At 46.2% G+C, this 21543-nt stretch overlaps 1 protein-coding gene across 1 annotated transcript in view; it reads left to right on the top strand.

Annotated features, from left to right (window-relative positions):
* RFC4 (replication factor C subunit 4) overlaps window positions 1-21543 on the top strand; it is a 98131-nt gene that overhangs the window by 54713 nt on the left and 21875 nt on the right. Inside the window, exons 7-8 of the mRNA XM_077290422.1 lie at window positions 20176-20301; window positions 20502-20582. Of these exons, the coding sequence (XP_077146537.1) occupies window positions 20176-20301; window positions 20502-20582 (207 nt within the window). The remainder of the gene's footprint in view (window positions 1-20175; window positions 20302-20501; window positions 20583-21543) is intronic.

The raw sequence follows: 21543 nt of genomic DNA, 5'->3' as shown, positions 1-21543 counted from the left end.
AATTGGACCCCAAAAGTTGTTGTCCAATTTGTCTGGAGTACGCTGATACCCCATTTGTGGGGGGGACCACTGTTTGGGCGCATGACAGAGCTCGGAAGTGAAGGAGCGCCATTTGGAATGCAGACTTAAATGGATTGGTCTGCAGGCGTCACGTTGCATTTGCAGAGCCCCTGATGTACCCAAACAGTACAAACCCCCCACAAGTGACCCCATATTGGAAACTAGACCCCCCAAGGAACTTATCTAGATGTGTTGTGAGAACTTTGAACCCCCAAGTGTTTCACTACAGTTTATAACGCAGAGCCGTGAAAATATTATTTTTTTTTTTTTTCACAAAAATGAAATTTAGCCCCCAGTTTTGTATTTTCACAAGGGTATCAGGATAAACTGGACCCTAAAAGTTGTTGTCCAATTTGTCCTGAGTACGCTGATACCCCCTATGTGGGGGGGAACCACTGTTTGGGCGCATGACAGAGCTCGGAAGGGAAGGAGCGCCATTTGGAATGCAGACTTAAATGGATTGGTCTTCAGGCGTCACGGTGCATTTGCAGAGCCCCTGATGTACCCAAACAGTACAAACCCCCCACAAGTGACCCCATATTGGAAAGTAGACCTCCCAAGGAACTTATCTAGATGTGTTGTGAGAACTTTGAACCCCCAAGTGTTTCACTACAGTTTACAACGCAGAGCCGTGAAAATAAAACATATTTTTTTTCCCACAAAAATGATTTTTAGCCCCCCAAATTTTTATTTTCCCAAGGATAACAAGAGAACTTGGACCCCAGAAGTTGTTGTTCAATTTGTCCCTAGTACGCTGATACCCCATATGTTGGGGTAAACCCCTTTTTGGACGCACGGGAGAGCTCGGAAGGGAAGGAGCACTGTTTTACTTTTTCAACGCAGAATTGGCTGGAATTGAGATTGGACGCCATGTCGCGTTTGGAGAGCCCCTGATGTGCCTGAACAGTGGAAGCTCCCCAATTCTACCTGAAACCCTACCCCTAACCTCACCCCTAACCGTTTACTGAACATTTTCTGACAGTCATAAGTGCCACGTATATAAGTGCCACGTATATAAGTGCCACGTATTTAAGTGCCACGTATTTAAGTGCCACGTATTTAAGTGCCACGTATTTAAGTGCCACGTATTTCAGTGCCACGTATTTCAGTGCCACGATATTTCAGTGCCACGTATTTCAGGCACTGAAAAATACGTGGCACGTAAATACGTGGCACGTAAATACGTGGCACGTAAATACGTGGCACGTAAATACGTGGCACGTAAATACGTGGCACTGAAATACGTGGCACTGAAATACGTGGCACTGAAATACGTGGCACTGAAATACGTGGCACTGAAATACGTGGCACTGAAATACGTGGCACTTATATACGTGGCACTTATATACGTGGCCACTGAAATATCGTGGCACTTATATACGTATATACGTATATAAACGTATATTTCAGTGCCACGTATTTCAGTGCCACGTATTTCAGGTTAGGGGTAGGGTTAGGGGTAGGGTTAGGGTTTTTTGTTTTTTTCTTGTTTTCTTGTGTTTTTCTATAAAAACGCATGCGTTTTACCGCGTTTACATGCATTTTTTCACACATGCGGTTTTTTTAAACGCATGCAGATAAAAACGCAAGTGTGAAACCAGACTAAAAGACGCTTTTTATAGCAAAAAAGTTTTTGCGTCTCCACATTTTGAGACCTATAATTTTTCCACATTTTGGTCCACAGAGTCATGTGAGGTCTTGTTTTTTGCGGGACGAGTTGACGTTTTTATTGGTAACATTTTCGGACACGTGACAGTTTTTGATCGCTTTTTATTCCGATTTTTGTGAGGCAGAAAGACCAAAAACCAGCTATTCATGAATTTCTTTTGGGGGAGGCGTTTATACCGTTCCGCGTTTGGTAAAATTGATAAAGCAGTTTTATTCTTCGGGTCAGTACGATTACAGCGATACCTCATTTATATCATTTTTTTATGTTTTGACGCTTTTATACGATAAAAACTATTTTATAGAAAAAATAATTATTTTGGCATCGCTTTATTCTGAGGACTATAACTTTTTAATTTTTTTGCTGATGATGCTGTATGGCGGCTCGTTTTTTGCGGGACAAGATGACGTTTTCAGTGGTACCATGGTTATTTATATCCGTCTTTTTGATCGCGTGTTATTCCACTTTTTGTTCGGCGGTATGGTAATAAAGCGTTGTTTTTTGCCTCGTTTTTTTTTTTTTTTTTCTTACGGTGTTTACTGAAGGGGTTAACTAGTGGGCCAGTTTTATAGGTTGGGTCGTTACGGACGCGGCGATACTAAATATGTGTACTTTTATTGTTTTTGTTTGTTTTTTTTTAGATAAAGAAATGTATTTATGGGAATAATATTTTTTTTTTTATTATTATTTATTTAGGAATTTTTTTTTTTTTTTTTTTTTTACACATGTGGAAATTTTTTTTTTTACTTTGTCCCAGGGGGGGACATCACAGATCGCAGATCTGATAGTGTGCACAGCACTCTATCAGATCCGCGATCATACTTTCATCGGAGCAGGCTGCAGCTTTCATCTGCAGCCTGCTCCGACCCGGAAGTGCTCCCTGCAGGACCCGGATACAGCCCCTCGGCCATTTTGGATCCGGGGCCTGCAGGGAGAAGACGTTCGGTACGAGGTGAGTACATCACCTTGTACCGATCGTCTCAGGGAAGCCCGCAGGGAGCCCCCTCCCTGCGCGATGCTTCCCTGTACCGCCGGTACACCGCGATCATGTTTGATCGCGGTGTGCCGGGGGTTAATGTGCCGGGGGCGGTCCGTGACCGCTCCTGGCACATAGTGCTGGATGTCAGCTGCGATATGCAGCCGACACCCGGCCGCGATCGGCCGCGCTCCCCCCGTGAGCGCGGCCGATCGCGTATGACGTACTATCCCGTCACCGGGAATTAAGGCCCACCCCACCTCGACGGGATAGTACGTCATACGGGCTTAAGGGGTTAAGGACCACAGGAAAAGAAAAATTTGGGAATCCAAACTAATGAAGATGTACAATTCTTTAACATTAGGACTCAATTTAACACCTGGATTTATGACTCACTACATGGATACAATTCACACCTCCACCAGACGGACTCCAGATAACTAAGAACATCATTCCCACTGCCTCTCCATTTGTAAGAGAATGCTTAATTTGATTTCCTTGGCTTATCTATGGACTCATCACACTTCCCACCCCCTAACAAATGTCCTACTGTAGTATTCTTTAAATGTTGTGCTTTCTTCTTATTAAAGGGACTCTGTCACCCCCTCCAGCCGTTAGAAACTAAAAGAGCCACCTTGTGCAGCAGTAATGCTGCATTCTGACAAGGTGGCTCTTTTAGTTATTGGTGCAGTCAAAGCAGAAATAAAGCGTTTTATAATTTCGCAAAAATACCTTGTCTTTAGTCGTGGAGGCAGATCTTAACTCCCCTGCTGCACATGCCACACAGCCGTCACTCAAGGCTTCTTCGGCGCCGGGCGCCGCCCCCTCCATGCTGTTTTCAAATCCAATCCGGCGCCTGCGCTGTTTTGTTCTGCCTGGGGCAGGCGCAGTGAGCGCTGCCCGACTGACCTCAGATGCAGTCTCACAGACTGCGCCTGTGCGGCCACCCTGCCTGTGAATCCCAGCCCCGCACTATGCATAATGCATAACACACTGCGGGGCTGGGATTCACAGGCAGGGTGGCCGCACAGGCGCAGTCTGTGAGACTGCATCTGAGGTCAGTCGGGCAGCGCTCACTGCGCCTGCCCCAGGCAGAACAAAACCGCGCAGGCGCCGGATTGGATTTGAAAACAGCACGGAGGGGGCGACGCCCGGCATCGAAGAAGCCTTGAGTGACGGCTGTGTGGCATGTGCAGCAGGGGGGTTAAGACCTGCCTCCACGACTAAAGACAGGTATTTTTGCGAAATTATAAAACGCTTTATTTCTGCTTTGACTGCACCAATAACTAAAAGAGCCACCTTGTCAGAATGCAGCATTACTGCTGCACAAGGTGGCTCTTTTAGTTTCTAATGGCTGGAGGGGGTGACAGAGTCTCTTTAATCTATTTGTAATCCTGCCTGAAGGAGGAGCCTCTGTACTCTGAAAGCTTGCAAACATATTATTTTCTGGTTAGCCAATAAAGGTATCACTCCCAGAATACTTTTGTCGTCATTGGGCAGAAAAGTATTTACATCGATTTTTCTGGCTAACAAGTACCACAATATAATTTGTTATTGTACATCCCACTTTTTCCTAAATTGTATTGGCATTGTGTGACTGGAGGTGTTACACAGATCTCAACAGTGGTGAGTGGGGAAACTGTATACATTGTCTGCAGGGGCAGAGAAAACTGAAAAGCGATTAGCAGGCCTCCTGTCCAGCGTCACACATTACTGACCTGGCCGATGGACTAGAGTCCTGCAAATTGATTCTTTCATGGGTGCAGGGGTGTTGTGATGCCACAGCTCACCTTATCCATGATGAATGACTGTGTTCCTTTCACCACAAATTTTATTCCAGTTCCTGACTTCAGTAAGATTAGTGGCAAGATGCATGCCACTTGTCAGACATTTCTAATTCATTAAGAGGCATTACTTTCTTAATGTATTGGGAGTGTCTGATTCCACTACACCCCCTCATCAAGACTGGTGTGAACACCTGAATTTTTACATAAAATGGACCCATCTATTCCTCCCCTTTTGCTGGCAGTGCACCTTATCTAGAGGTTCTATTTTTCATATTTTTGGGGACTGCCCTTTAAATATACTGTTTTGCATGAAAGTCCAAAACCTCAGTAAGCAAGTTTTCAGGGGTAGAAGTCCATCTAGATCCTCGGCTCTGTCTATTGAATATTTCCCCTGAGTCCATTGAATATTTCCCCTGAGTCCATATCTAAGAGATCCATTAGACTGCCTTTACATATGCTGACAGCAGCTCGCTGTTTGATTGTTTACCACTGGAAGCAAACCTCTCCACTTTCCCAACTAGATCTATATTCTCGCATCAAGGATGTCGGGAGTTTTGAGTACCAGCCGCCCTTAATGACAATACTGTAGAGAGATTTAACCTTGTTTGCTTTTCTTGGGATTCCTTTTGGGCCATGTTAAAAATATGACCTCTATGAGCTGGATAATAATAGGTCACAACATTCTAGATCATATTCCCTGTTTTCCTTTTTGTCTGAGTCTGTGTTTGTTCGTTCATGAGCTTTTACACTTTATACACTTGAAAATCTTTAAATATGTTATTATGGAATAACATTGGTTGACAACCTATAAATGATAGTGAAAAATTTAAAATGGCTATATATTTTTTCTTTTCCTGTAAAAATTGAAGTGTATTTAACCCCATCACCCCCAGAGCTTTTTTCGTTTTTTGCTCCCCTCCTTCGCAGAGCCATAACTTTTTTTTATTTTTCCGTCAATATGGCCATGTGAGGGCTTATTTTTTGCGGGACGAGATGTACTTTTGAACGATATCATTGGTTTTACCATGCCGTGTAACAGAAAACGGGAAATAAATTCCAAGTGTGATGAAATTGCAAAAAAAGTGCAATCTCACACTTGTTTTTTGTGTTGGCTTTTTTGCTAGGTTCACCAAATGCTAAAACTGACCTGCATTATGATTTTCAAGGTCATTAACGAGTTCATAGACACCAAACATGTCTAGGTTTTTTTTTATCTAAGTGGTAAAAAAAAAAATTCCAAAGTTTAATAAAAAAAAAAAAATTGCGCTATTTTCCAATAACCGTAGCGTCTCCAATTTTCGTGATCTGGGGTCGTGTGAGGGCTTAATTTTTGCGTGCCGAGCTGGCGTTTTTAATGATACCATTTTGGTGCAGATACTGTCATGGAAATTTGGTTTGGATAAATTTATCCCTGTGTGGCTTATATCAGTTTGTCAGCCATTTTAAACCATTGATTATAAACTAGCTGAGTAATATATTAGCTGTGGATATATGAGTATATATGATTATAGAGGAGTATACATGCAAGTGAGATCTACATGATATATATATTTTTATCACAAGCCCCCCTTAGATATCACTTGCCCTAATCCTAGCCTCCTGTCCCAAAGCGCTGCAACTCTTTTATGCTGCCGGTGAACTGATGCAAGCCTAACGCCTACGCCCCACTCCGTACAGACTTTTCGCAAATGGGCGGTCAGGAGATCTGTCCCTAACGGGGGTTCGTTGCAATCAGTCTCTTAGTCAATAGCATGTGTAGTGTATTCTTTATCAGGTAGGTCATCTATTCGGTCAGGCAGGGCATCCACAACATCATTGTCGCTTGGGTGTCTTGTAGGGGAGCTTTCTTGCAATGCGATGAGTGGATCCAAGTGGGTCTTCCCTCCAGTTTCACAGAGTTTGGTGTCATCAGCAGCACTTGAACAGGACCATCAAATCTGGGATCGAGTGGTGTTCTCCTTACAAACTTTTTTTCACCAACACCCGGTCTCCTGGCTTCAAGGAGTGCGTACCGGACATTGTATCTGGATCTGGCAATGAAGAAAAAAACTCGATAATGGATGTTAGCAAGTTTCTTGGTGAGTTCAATTACATAAGCAGACAAAGTATCATATTACATTGTCAGCTGCTGAGGGAAACCTAACCTGGGACTAGACCCAAACAAAATTTCATATGGTGACAGCTTTTCTGGGCCTCTGAGAGTGTGCCTAACACTGAGTAGTGTGATTGAGTGTGTAGGCCTAAGTCTGACCCTACTGCTAACCAGATTTCTCGTGTGAGATTTGCTGTGAATGCGGGTCCCTGGTCACTCTCTATCACTTCTGGGACCCCATAGCTGCATATCTCGTCTCTGAGAGTAGCTTCTTTGCAGTAGTCTTTGCTGACTGGTTCCTCACTGGGAAAACTTCTGGCCATCCTGAGAACACGTCCACGACCACAAGGGCATATTCGAATCCTCCACTTGGTGGCATTTGGATGTGGTCTATCTGGACCCTCTGGAAGGGGTACAGTGGTCTGGCAAGACGATGTGTGGGAACTTTCTCCATTCTTCCAGGGTTGCATTTGCCGCAGGTCAGACAGCTGCTAGTGAACTTGGCTGTTAGGGTGGAGATCCCTGGAGCGAACCAGTAAGCACCAATCGGATCATTCATCTGTCTTTAATCTGTGTGTGAGCCCATGTGCCCACTGGACCACCATAGGGTACATGCTTCGGGGTAAACAGGGTTTGTCGTCCATTGAGTATACCCTTCCCACTTCATGTGTTGCTCCCTTCCACATCCAGCATTCCTTCTTGTCCTTTGGGGCTTGCTCTTGCAGCTTTTGAGCAGATCCCAGGACGTCATCTGGTCAGGTTTCTTGTCTTCAGTCGTCATGTAGTAGCCGTCCGGCTCTACGACCTCTCCCATTTTTCCATATTGTCTTCCTTTGACTGCTTCTTTGGCTGCCATATCCACCATGTTGTTTCCTCGTGCCTCTACTGTGTTTAGTTTTCCATGCGCTTTGACTTTCAGTACTGCCACCACTTTTGGAAGTTGAAGTGCGTTCAGCAGGTCCTTAATGGCTCCATGATGCTTCACGGTTGTTCCGCTTGCTGTGATGAAGTCTCTTGCAGCCCAGATGGGCCCAAAGTCATGTGCTATGCCATGCGAGTACCTCAAATCGGTATAGATTTTCGCAGTCTTGTCTTCTGCCATCTGGTAGGCCTTCGTCAGCGCTATCAGTTCTGCTTCCTGGGCTGACAGACTAGGCAGCAGACTTCTGGACCACAGGATCTCTTGATTGCTGATCACTGCACATCCCATGTGGAATCTTCCTTCATCATCTGCAAATCTGGAGCCATCCACATAGAGGATCAATTCTGGGTTGGTCAGTGGCTCTTCTGCCACTTTGGGTAGTCCTGCTGTTTCCTGTTGCATGATGCTGAAGCAATCATGGTCATCCGTCCGAAGCAAATCCAGATCCCTGCAGAAGGTGGTATGCAGATTTTGATCAGACTTTTTATCTGAGTGTCCATGTCTGTATCCCCCCTTGGGAGTGGGAGTAGAGTGGACAGATTGAGGACTGTGCATCTGGAGATGGTGACATTGTCGGGCAGGAGTAAAGAGCACTGGAGGCGAAGATGCCTGGCGGTGGAGAGATGTTTTGGCTGGGTTTGGTTGAGGATTGCGGAGATGTCATGCGGAGCCAGGATTTCCAATGGTTTTTCCAATGATGTCAGCAGTCCTGTCCAGGAGGGCGTGTGCTGCAACTGCTACTCTCATGCAGGAGGAAGAGGCTCCCCTTGTAACTGAAAAGTAGTCAAAAGGTCTCTGCTTTCCCCCCTGAAGCTGCGTCAGGACTCCAGTAGCAAGGCCTTCTTTTTCCATCAAGTAGAGACGGAATGGATTCTCTAAGTCAGGTAGGCCTAGTACTGGCGCTGAGACTACAGAACCTTTTAACTTGTTGAACGAGCTGAAGGCTGCATCTGTCAGGAGGAACGGGGTCACGCTGATGTATTCACACAGAGGCTGCATTAGGACTGAAGCATCAGGGATCCAGGCTCTGCAATACGAAACTAGACCAAGGAAGGCCTGTAGCACCTTTGGAGTTGTTGGAGGAACCATCTTCTCCACTGTGGTCTTCCGGTCATCTGTCAGGCGTTTCGCCTGGTGAGCAATACAGTGTCTCTGGAACGTAATTTGCTTCAGCCACCACTGGACTTTGTTCTTTGAGACTTTGCAATGCTGCTCCACCAGGTAGAGTAGGAGATACAAGAAATGGGCCAAAGCCAACTGCACAAAGGAGTAGATTGTCCACGTATTGTAGCAGGGTTACTTCTGCATATTCTGTGACCCAGTTGGTGAGGACTGTGGACATTGCTTTGGTGAACTGTGAAGGGCTCTTCTGGGCCCACTGTGGCATCACTGTCCATGTGTGGTGTCTCCCCTGGTGCGTTAAGGCAAACATGAACTGGTCTTCCGGATGAAGGGGAACACTGGAGAATTCATTAGCCAGGTCGGTCACTGAACACTTTTGTTGTGGAAGGCACATTTGAGAGCAGAGTGTGCGGATTCGGCACAATTGGAGTTTCAAACACCGTAACATCATTCACAGCTCTCAGGTCATGTACCATTCTGAACTTGGCTGGCTCTCCTTTTACAGTATTTTTCTTGACAGGGAAAGCAGAGTATTGCAAGGTGATGTGCAAGGAACAATGATTCCTATTTCCAGGTAGACCTTCAGTTGGTCAGAGGCAGCTTGACTCTAGGCCTTACGAGGGTACGGGGTACCTGGCTTGAGTGACACCCGTACTGGGGCAACTTGAGGTTTTCCCACGTCCTGGGGTCCCTTAGACCATAGACTTTCTGGTACTACGTCCAGTACCTCCTTGGGTAGGCCTCATCGGTTGTTTAAGGTTCTTGTAGGGGCGCCATCATGATTCTTCTTGGGTCAGGGATGAAGTGTCACTGTCCCATCTTCCTGGAACACTGTGGTTGCCTTCAGCTTCTGCAGTAGGTCTGTCCCCAGCAGGTTGAGTGGCAAGTCCTTGACACCACAAACTGTGACAGGATAGAGTGTCCTGGCTGAGTGCACAGGCTCAGTGGCTTTGTAAGCTGAGAATGTCTGACTTGACCATCAATGCCCATGCGAGACACAGAGGATTCTGATAGGCAGGTGGGAACAGTGAGTTCCACAGGTCTCATCACACTTCTGGCTGCACCAGTGTGCAGAAGAAAAGATCTGACAACGCCATCCACTTTAAGGGTAATTTGAGGTATTGGTCCTGCAGATGAGGTTTTACATGTCAGGAGCGTAGTATCTTGCGGACCTGGCTTGCTTGCCCCTGTCCTATGGACGGGGTACTTCACTGCTTTCTGTACTTCTTCCTTGACCTGTTTCTCTGGACCAACTCTTGGGTTGCATGGATGCTCTGCACTGGTTCCGGAAATGGCCAAACTTGCCACAGTTGCAACACTTGCCACTTCTTCTGTCTTTATAGGGTGGTTTCGCTTCCAGGTCAGTGGTCACCATGAGAGGGGCTGTCTTCTTCACCCCTGGTTGGGACTCAATCCCTTTGGCTACTGTGGACAACGGCATGATGGGCACTATAGCGGCGGCGGGGTTCGGCCTGCTGATTGAAGCTGCGGTGGTAAGAAGGGGCCTGCAGGTGCGTCCGTGGCGAGGCCCGGGGGTGCCATGAGACCGGCGGCTGCATCCAACCCAAGGTCTTGGGGCATTACAGGGGCTGCGGCTGCATCTGCCATCACTTCCCCCTTTGCTAACCTTATTGAGGTCGGTGTCTCCTCTCCGGAGTCTGCAGCGGTTCTTCCGGTGTGTCGCTCGGCACTTTGCAGCATCTTCACCTCTGGCTCCCCTTCTGGCGTTCTCAGCAGCACGGCACCCATTTCCTTCTTCGCACTCTTTGTGGTGCTATAATGGCAGCAGTTTTGGCGACAATTGGCAATAAACAGTCTCCTAGGCGCACATAAACCATTTTGCTGGGTCAGTCCACTGCCATTGACCTGTTCTCAGGCCTAACCACTATCAGTGTTTTCCTGATTGGCTGTCTCAGTCCATTCTTGGAATACTTTGCATTACTCGAAACTTCTTTACAGACTGTCTTGTCTTGGCTCATGTCATGTAAGCTGAGGGCTTGTCCTGCCAATCTGCCTTTGGCCCACTCTCTGAGCTGTTCAATTAGCTGTGGCCCTGACTCCCAAGCGTGTACATCTAATTCTGCTGGAAGTTTGAATTGTTCCTTCATGATTGGCCAGAGTGCATCACCTGCTTCTATTTCCATTCATGGCCCAGAGATCATTCCAGGTGGCTGCATATGTTCGCTAGTTCTGCTACATTCTTCGGTAAAATGGCATGGGATGCATCCCTGGGTCTGGAGGATTGTCACCTGACTTGAAGTGCAGTGCGTAGTGTAATGGTGGTGCCTCTATCCGCCCCTGCATTCTTGGTGCCTGTGGGTTTCTTTTCCTAGTACTGGACAACATGTATGATGTTCCCTCTTAATCTTCATCCGAGAAATAGTTGTGATAGCGTGTACTGGGGTCATACACTGACTGATTTTGGACTTAGAAGTTGCTTTTTTCTCTGTCCCCCATGACGGCACCACGGAGAGAGGGGATCCGCCCACCAAGGACAGGAAACCTACAGATAAAAAGGCGATACCTCTCTCCCGCATCAGTTTGGTTTCCTGTCCTTGACGGGACCTGCAGATCTTACCTCAGATCGTCGTTGGATTCCGGGGCCAGTCAGACCGGTTCAGGCAGCGGGGGTTCCCTGCCTCGGCTAGCCTGGGCCACCCGAAGCGCCACCGCTGGGATCAGTAGGTCTCTAGGGTGAGCGGGAGACCGCAGCAGCAGCGCTGCGGCTCCTAGAGGAATCCTCACTTTGTGGGGGTTCCAAATGGCACACCCGCGCGAAATCCACTGTGAGGGGTCCCTCCATAGGTGGAGCACGGCGCGGCAATGCGCGCTCAAACGGCGCATCAGGAGACACCAGCGGCGTGTTGCTGAACTTCCTGGTTGAAATGCGCATGCACGGGTGCCGCAATGCCTTCTGGTCGGACAGGGCATTCTGGGCGGCGCAGGGCTTGCTGGGACAACGCGGGGCATGCTGGGATTCGCGCATGCGCACGGCTAAGCGTCGGGGAGTGTGCGGAAATCGGCGCGCAGAATATTTAAATGGGGCCTGACTCCCTGGCTAGTTGCTCTAATGGAGTACAGCCAGCGTTCCCCAGCAGCTATGAGTGACCCCGAATTGCAGGGCTCACCAGCGCAGCAACCTCAGGCACCGCAGCAGCAGAAACGCCGGCAGCAGGGGCAAGGGGCCTCTCATGTCCAGCGGCGTGGAGCTGGAGCACGGTCTGGATCTCAGCACAGCAAAAATTCTAGTGCTGCATCCGGATCAAAGGAGCACCATACAGTTGATACGGACCATCCACAGCCGGTACTGAGGGTACACCAGGTGGAGTGATCTCCGTGAATGCTCTGGCTAATAGAGCCTACCTTTCTCTTGCTTGTTTTAGGGAAGGAAGAGCGCAGGAAAGTCCAAACACAGGATCTGCGCACTCTGTAAAGAAGATTTACCTGCCTCATGGGAAACAAGATTATGTAAATCCTGTATGGAGGAGACTCTGTGAAGGGCTTCCAGGGTTCGCCACAGAACTCAAAACACTAATTAAAAGTCAGGTGGAAGATACCTTTAAGTCTCTCCAGGAGGGTAAAAAACGTAAAAAAATTAAACAAAAAACCCCTATATCTGACTCTAGTGACTCGGATAGCGGGGAGATTAGTTCAAATTCCTCCAATTCTTCATCATCCTCTTCATCATCCTCTTCTCAGGTAGGTCGTAGTTGCTTCCCATTAGAAGAAACGGACTCCCTAATTAAAGCGGTCAGAAGTACCATGGGTCTTGCTGATTCCCACACTAAAAAAATCAGTCCAAGATATCATGTTCGGTGGACTGGAGCAGAAAAAAAGAAGGGTGTTTCCCCTTAATGATAAAATACAAGCCTTAATAAACAAAGAGTGGAAAAAACCTTTAAGAAAGGCCCTGCTTACACCCAAAAGGAAATACCCTTTTGAAGACCCTGCATGCTCCTTTTGGGAAAAAGCACCCAAATTAGACGTAGCAATCGCTAAAGCGTCAAAAAAGTTTGCCCTACCTTTTGAAGACATGGGGGTCTTAAAAGATCCCATGGATAAAAAAGCGGATGCTTTCCTAAAAAGTTCCTGGGAAGCAGCAGGAGGGGGCCTAAAACCAGCGGTGGCCGCAGCTTGCACTTCCCGCTCCCTTATGGTGTGGCTTGACCAGCTGGAATCCCAGCTCAAGGATAAAGCATCCAGAGACAGTATACTAAATACCTACCAGTAATGAAGGGGGCAGCCGCTTTTCTGGCCGATGCGTCAGCAGACTCCATCAGGCTTTCGGCCAGGTCAGCGGTGTTCTCCAGTGCAGCCAGAAGAGCCCTCTGGCTCAAATGTTGGCCCGGAGACCTCCAAACGAAGGCAAAACTTTGTAATATTCCTTGTGAGGGAGAATTTCTTTTCGGCTCTACTCTGGATGATATTTTGGAAAAGGCAGGGGACAAAAAGAAGTCCTTTCCCGTCCTGCAATACCCATCTTACAAACGTCCTTTTCGGAGTAAAAAATTCTTCCGTAGGAAGCCCCCTAGGCTACAGGACAGATGGGAAGACAAAGAGTAAGAATAAAGGGTTTATTTTCAACAAAAGCCCCACCGACACCAAAAAACCCTCACAATGAACTTTTGCCCCAGGTGGGAGGAAGATTGTCCCTCTTCCTCTCAGCCTGGGAAAAGATAACCAGCAGTGCCTGGATTCTGGACTTAGTACAATCGGGACTGAAATTCAAATTTCTTACATTCCCTCAGCCGTCCTTCCTGGTGACATCTCAGAGAGCTTCTCCGCAGGAGCAGATAGCCCTGGAACAGGAAGTCACAACATTATTGAGCAAAGGGGTTCTTCGGGAGGTCCCCCTCCAGGAAAAAGGGAGAGGGTTCTACTCTCCGATTTTTCTCAGGAAAAAGCCAGACGGGTCTTTCAGGACAATCATCAATTTAAAAAACTTAAACAAACACCTGATTGTGGAACCTTTCAAAATGGAAACAATAAAGACAGCAGTCAAAATGTTGTTTCCGCATTGTTTCATGGTAGTACTCGACTTAAAGGACGCATACTACCACGTCCCCATTCACAAAGACTTCCAAAAATTCCTCAGGGTGGCAATCGAAATAGGGGGGATGGTAAAGCATTATCAGTTTACAGCCCTACCATTCGGTCTCGCAATAGCCCCAAGGGTATTTACCAAATTGATAGCGGAAGTCATGGCAGACCTGAGAAAACAAAACAAAACACCCTAATCGTCCCATATCTGGACGATTTCCTGATAATAGGCAACTCTCCCCAACATTGCAAAAACCAACTAGAGTTAGTTATGAACTCATTGGAAAGCTTGGGGTGGCTCCTGAATCTGAAGAAGTCCAGGCTAATACCGAATCAGATTCAGGAGTACCTGGGAACCACGATGGATTCCATCTCCCAGGAATGTCGCCTACCCCAAGAAAAGATCCAAAAGATGGTAGGGTTAGTGTCCAGGGCAAGAGATCTCCCCTCTATATCGCTTCGAGAAGCAATGTCTCTCCTCGGGTCCATGACAGCCTGCATTTCTGCCGTCCAATGGGCCCAGTCACATACAAGGGAACTGCAATGGCAAATATTAGCAGAAGAAATTTCCCTGAAGGGAAATTTAGAAAGTCAGTTCACCTTCTCGTTAAACACAATTCTCTCTCTAGATTGGTGGACAAAAGACAGCAATTTGGGCCGCGGTCTACCATGAGTAATCCCAGTGTCAAAGGTGGTAACCACAGACGCAAGTCCCATCGGCTGGGGGGCTCACCTACACAATCTAGTGGTTCAGGGGACATGGTCAGACGACGTAAAAGAAGCATCCTCCAACATGAGGGAATTATTGGCAGTAAAATTCGCTCTTACAGAATTCCAAAAACCCCTTCACTCACATCATGTAAGATGGTTTTCAGACAAACAGGGTGGTAGTGGCCTACATAAACCATCAGGGGGGAACACACTCTCAACCACTGATGGAAATGACACATTCAATCTTACAGATGGCCGAGAAAAATTTAGCATCCTTGACGGCACTTCACATAAAAGGGGTGGACAATTTCAAGGCAGACTACCTGAGTCGGGTCTGCCTAAAACGGGGAATGGGAACTGAACCAGTCCATATTCAATCAGATAACGGACATGTGGGGATCTCCGACAATAGATCTCTTCGCAAACAACCTAAATCGGAAGGTGACCACCTTTTGTTCCATAAACCCAGCAGGGAACCCGGTGGCGCTGGATGCTTTCATGACTCCTTGAAAGTACAAACTGGCTTATGCATTTCCCCCTATCACACTGATACCAGCGGTTCTGAGGAAAATAAGGGAGGACAGCGCCCGGGTGATATTGATTGCCCCTTTCTGGCCGAAGAGAACTTGGTTTTCCTGGGCCAGAAGAATGTCCATAACAGACCCTTGGATACTCCCAGACCTGCCCAATCTCCTCTTCCAGGGTCCAGTATCACACCCGCAGGTAGCGAGGTTGCACATGACAGCTTGGAATTTGAGAGGGGGTTACTGATAGAGAAAGGCTTTTCTCAAGGTCTAGTGTCAACCCTCTTAAAAAGTAGAAAATTAACAACTACTAAGCAGTATGGTAAAATCTGGAAAAAATTCCTCTCTTCCTCAGGGGCTAAAGTCTCCGAAGGAATCCCTCTCAAATCGGTGTTAGAATTTCTGCAAAATGGGCTGGAAAAAGGCCTAGCCACTAATACACTGAAGGTTCATATTGCCGCACTTGGGGCACTGTTTAATTACAATCTAGCAAAGAATCGTTGGATTTCCAGATTCGTTAAGGCGGCAGAAAGATCTAGGCCTCTACCCTCACGTAGAGCCCCACAGTGGGATTTAAATCTAGTTCTCACAGCCCTTACCAAAGCCCCCTTTGAGCCCTTAAAAGAACTTCCCTTAAATCCTTCCCTTATCCTTTAAAACCTCCCTTTTGGTAGCCCTCACTTCAGCCCGAAGAATTAGCGACATACAAGCCTTGTCAGCCGGGCCACCCTTCACACTAATATTGGAGGACAGGGTGGTATTAAAAACTGATCCGGCATACTTACCAAAAGTGGCCTCCCGGTTCCATAGGTCCCAAGAGATCTCCCTTCCCTCCTTTTGTCCTAACCCTAAGAACGAGGGGGAAAAATCACTACACACATTGGATGTTAGAAGGTGTCTCATCCATTACCTGGAGGCTACTAGGGAGTGTAGAGAGGAAGGATCTCTTTTTGTGTGTTTTCAGGGCCCTCGGAAAGGCAAAAAGGCCTCCAAGGGTACATTGGCAAGATGGATCAGAGATGCCATCAACCTCGCGTATACCTCAAGCGGGATGCCAGCTCCAGGGGAAGTTAAAGCTCACTCAACTAGGGCGATGGCGGCCTCCTGGGCAGAGAGAGCCGGAGCAACAATAGACCAGATATGTAGAGCTGCTACTTGGTCTTCACCCTCGACTTTCTTTAAGCACTATCGGTTGGACTTAACTTCTTCTTCAGACCTTACTTTTGGTAGAAGGGTTCTGGAAGCGGTAGTCCCTCCCTAGTGTACAGTCTCTGCAATTCTCTCCGTGGTGCCGTCATGGGGGACAGAGAAAATAGTAGTTACTCACCGATAACGGTGTTTCTCTGAGCCCATGACGGCACCCGTACATTCCCTCCCTCACGCGTGGGTGTGCACATTCTTATAATGTTTAGTTATGTATATAATCAATAAGCACGCGGTATCTTTATTAAAGGTTTAGTAATGTTGAAACATTTGTAATCATTAACCTGATGTTCTCTTTATGCTCTGTAAACAAACTGATGCGGGAGAGAGGTACCGCCTTTTTATCTGTAGGTTTCCTGTCCTTGGTGGGCGGAGCCCCTCTCTCCGTGGTGCCGTCATGGGCTCAGAAAAACACCGTTATCGGTAACTACTATTTTTTTTTTTTGTGAGGATGTCTTCCCCCTTGCTGAAGCTGTGATGGATTAGGCTTTGTTGTTGTGAATGTAGGCAGCTCTGACCGGTGCTGAAGTAACTTGTACATTATCAATAGATTGTGATATCAGTCCTCCCCCCTTCCTCTGCACCCAGGGCTGAGCTGTCTGCTACGTAATGTGTCTGGGGGCTGCCCACTGCATTGTGTGTAGGGGGATTTTCACCTTCTTTCCCCGATATCACAACTGGCAATGGCTGGATTGTGCCAGGGACATAGAAGGGGTGCCTTGTGCTGTAAGCACCACATTGTTTGGACTGGGCGTTGGCCCAGCAGAAGAAGAGGAAGAAGGCGGAGGGGTTGATGAGTGAGGAACAGAGGGAGAAGATGGGAGGTGTGGAAGAGAGAGGAGGAGGAGTGGAGAAGGAAGAGCAGGAGGAGATTGGTGTGGTGGGGGAGTGGAGAAGGAGAGAGAGAGGGTAAGGAGAAGCAGCAGGAGTAGATTGGAGTGGAGAAGAAACCGGTGGAGAAGATAGGTGTGTTGGGGGAAGAAGTGTGGAGAAGGAGATGGAGGAGTAGAGAGGTGTGGAGGAGAGAGAGAAGAGAAAAGTGTGGAGAAAGAGGAGAGGAAAGGAGAGTGAGAGAGAAGGAGGAGAGAGTGACAGAGAAAAAGGAGGATAGAGAAGAACAACAAGAACAGTAGAGAGGAGCAATGATGCCTTCTCCCTGTAGGGAGGGACGGGGCGCGCCACATACTGTGCAAAAAACAACTCCCTATATACCATGGATTCTGCTGAGAGCAGACTGCGCAGATCCAATATCTCCCGTCTTATACACACAAAAAATCACTTCCTGGTTTGCTCACATATCTTTCTGTACCACCTAAACGATGTAAGCTCTGCTGCTACTGTATACCATGTATTAGTATTCAGCAATTTAACATCAGCTAACTTCCCTTATTTTCCTTTCTACGTCATGCCATTCCGCAGCTTGAAGTCTGCCATTCTTATGAATTTCACATACTTTATACCTTCCAAAATTCTTCACATACTTAACACCTTCGTGTTCTGCCACTATCTGGGGGGCGGTTTTCTCATCAGGAAGTAAAAGACCCTCCTGTTGCTGGGCCACCTTATACCCCATGGCAAAAACCAAATAAAAAACAAACAAAAAAAAAGAAAAAAAAACAGCAAAAACTTCTAAAAATGAGTATATAAAATCTCCAAAAAAACCCCCCAAAGAACAGAAAACCATCAAAAACCTGGTACACGATCAAAAACTCAAAATTTCGATACAAAAGGAAAAAACCCTTTTTCAAAAAAAGTAAAAGGTAAACAGATTGAAGGAAAACTTAATAAAAAAAAAACCTTAAACTTTAAAAATATAAAAAACCAGAATAAAGACCTTCAAAAGAGTAGAGTAAAAAAAAAAACAGCTATATATTTTTTTTCCCTCTGCGCTCAACGCAGTCAGAGACACACACTTCCCCTTTTCTTATGCTATTGTATCCAATGTCTCTAAAATCACGTATCTGAAAACAAGTATGTCGCATCAAAAATGATAGATACAATTTGTTTCACGTCTTCACAAATAGCTACACCATAGTCTGGATTGCAGAAACAGCCAGGAAAAAAAAATAGATGTGACAGTGTGATTTACAATGCATATATCTCTGCTAGCAGAGTGGAATAGGGGAAGTTCAGAACAGAGAAAAAAAAAACACGTTCTTTTACAATTGCATGCTCTTAAAGCAGCGATACATGACAAGCAGAAATAGACGTCCGGGAGATGCCCCTTTATTATTCTGTTCAGGTTGCGCTGGGAGCAGACTACTGCCAATCGCACTGGGCACACCTGTGCCCGGGCCACCTGAGTGAGAAGCACAACAAGCGGGAAATCTACCACCCCGGTCCGGTCGTCCTGACTGGATCGCCGGCACTACGGGAATCTGCAGTAGCCCTCTAAGTTATCACTACCCGTGCATGGAGCCTGGGACTACCTGCCCCGGGACTCTACCTGTCCCTCCTATGCACGGGAATCCTGCAATAACTTATCGAGCGATTTGACCTCCTGCGGTCTGTTACCAAGCAACCACAAGCAAAACAGTCACTGTTCCTTTCCTCTCCCGGATCTTGGGCACCATTTGTCATGGAAATTTGGTTTGGATAAATTTATCCCTGTGTGTGTGCTGCGGCCGTTCCCAGTAAGACTAGGTATTGTGAGCGCTCAAGGAATGAGACTGCACACCATTGTTGTGTCAATAACATTCCACCAATACTGATACTTTATTGTACATACATAGTTTTATAATTGCATATAGAAAGGAGTGGTTAGGGGTGGTTAGTTAATAACCATATTGTCTAGCTCCTCTGTCATTGGTTATCTAAACATATATGGAATATTGTGATTAATGCACATATGAATGCTGATTAAGCAACTAAAATTGAGCTTTCTGCATCTAGGACAGAGTTGAGACATCTGATCAGCACTTAGTACATCTGGCGTTGTTCCGCTTTTGCATGGAAAACCCCATACAATCTGGCTTATATCAGTTTGTCAGCCATTTTAAACCATTGATTATAAACTAGCTGAATAATATATTAGCTGTGGATATATGAGTATATATGATTATAGAGGAGTATACATGCAAGTGAGATCTACATGATATATATATATATATATATTTCTATCACAATACGTTCTTTTGATCGCCCTTTGCATTTTAATGCAATGTTGTGGCGACCAAAAAAAGTAATTTTGGCGTTTTGATATTTTTTTCTTGCTACACCATTTAGCCATCAGGTTAATCCTTTGTTTTTTATTGATAGATCGGGCGATTCTGAACGCGCCGATACCAAATATGTGTAGGTTTGATTTTTTTTTTTTATTATTTTGAATGGGGCGAAAGGGGGGTGATTTAAACTTTTTATACATTTTTTATTTTTATTATATTTTTAAACATTTTTTTTTTTAATTTTGGCATGCTTCAATAGCCTCCATAGGAGGCTAGAAGCATGCATTACACGATCGCCTCTGCTACATAGAGGTGAAGCACAGAGCACCTCTATGTAGCAGAAATGCAGGGTTGCTTTGAACGCCGACCACAGGGTGGCGCTCAAAGCAATCGGCCATCAACAACCATGCCTCTGGTTGTTATGGCAATGCACCGATGACCCCGGATCATGTGACGGGGGTCAGCGGTGCGAGCACTTTCGGCCGGGAGCGCTAGTTAAATGCTGCTGTCAGCGTTTGACAGCGGCATTTAACTAGTTAATGGGCGCGGGCGGATCACGATTCCGCTTGCGCTCATTGCGCGCACATGTCATCTGTACAAAACAGCTGACATGTCGCAGCTTTGAGGTGGGCTCACCACCGGAGCCCACCTCACAGCAGGGGTTCTGCCAGCTGATGTACTATTCCGTCAGCTGGCAGAAAGGGGTTAAATAAAAAAATACAAAAAATACTGGTGTGAAAATCTCTGGTCTTGATGAATTGGGGCCTTGGTAGCCTACGATCCAATCACTAAAGGTATTAACTGGAATTACTCTTCAGTGTGTTGAGAAATGGCTGTATATTAAAACCTTATTAACAGATGCAGAGCTCCAATATTGATGGACTCTTCTTGAATGTACTTTTCTGTAGGCAGTAAGTCATCTGGTTGAGGTTTCGGAAGGAGACTTGAGGAAAGCGATTACATTTCTTCAAAGTGCCACCAGGCTTAATGCAGGAAAGGAGATAACCGAACAAGTGGTAACAGAAATAGCTGGGGTAAGATGCTACCATGTTTCTATTTCTCCCTCGGTGATTTACTTGTTTAGAACTTCTTCTATTAATAGAGGATGTGCTCATATTAGTTAATAAATGCATCTGTTCTTTGTGTATCTATACATTTATCATTTGTATCATTTGTAGTTCGGTAACTGAAATATTGGGATTAATATTGCCTTTCTCCCTACACTATCATGTAGGTAATCCCAAAGGAAACCATTGAGGGAGTCTTGGCAGCTTGCCAGAGTGGATCCTTTGAGAAATTAGAAATTGTAGTGAAGGTAAGAAAGTTGATAACGGTTTTATTTGATATTTGGTCAATATACTATGCCCTAATTATTATAGTAATCTATATTAAACCTTTAATGACTGACGATATGTCTTTTTACTGACCTGTGATATATAAAAGAATAGCATTCCCATACAGGTGACAATCCAGCAACTGTCGGCTGAACACTATAGCTGACAACTTGCTGTATCAGCCACAATCAGTGTTGGCATCAACTATGGTCGTTTAACCCCTTAGATGCTTCTGTCAATAGTGAATACATCATATAAATGGTTAACGGGGGGGGGGAGGGGGGTGTTCCTCTTTAACCCCAGCGGCACCCTGAGATCATGATTGTGTTATCCTGATTTTTGCCATGGCAATTCACGGCCGCAGAGTCTGCCGGCTATAGTGACCTGTTCAGAAGTTCGCAACATTTAGGTGGGTAAACATACACTTTTCATTCCTGTCATGCCACGTTGCATTAATTCCTGAAAATCACCTTAAGGGTAGTGATGAGCGAATATACTCGTTGCTCGGGTTTTCCAGAGCATCCTCGGGGTTCCGTGTGGCCGAGCCCAAAATGGTATTAACCCCTCTCTGATCTTAGGGTACCGTCTCACAGTGGCACTTTTGTCGCTACGACGGTACGATCTGTGATGTTCCAGCGATATCCATACGATATCGCTGTGTCTGACACGCAGCAGCGATCAGGGACCCTGCTGAGAATCGTACGTCGTAGCAGATCGTTTGTAACTTTATTTCGTCGCTGGATCTCCTGCTGTCATCGCTGTGCTCTGCTTTCACTTTACGGCCGGCACTCAGTCAGTGCGGGAAGCAGACGGCTAGGGACTTGACGGACACCGGAATGTGAGTATGTACGGTTTGTTTGTTTTTTACATTTACGATGGTAACCAGGGTAAACATCGGGTTACTAAGCACGGCCCTGCGCTTAGTAACCCGATGGTTACCCT

This window comes from Ranitomeya variabilis, chromosome 2 (assembly GCF_051348905.1).
Source record: "Ranitomeya variabilis isolate aRanVar5 chromosome 2, aRanVar5.hap1, whole genome shotgun sequence".
Classification (NCBI taxonomy): Eukaryota; Metazoa; Chordata; class Amphibia; order Anura; family Dendrobatidae; genus Ranitomeya; species Ranitomeya variabilis.
The sequence above is the reverse complement of the archived record's forward strand: the minus strand, read 5'-3'. Positions and strand labels throughout refer to the sequence as shown.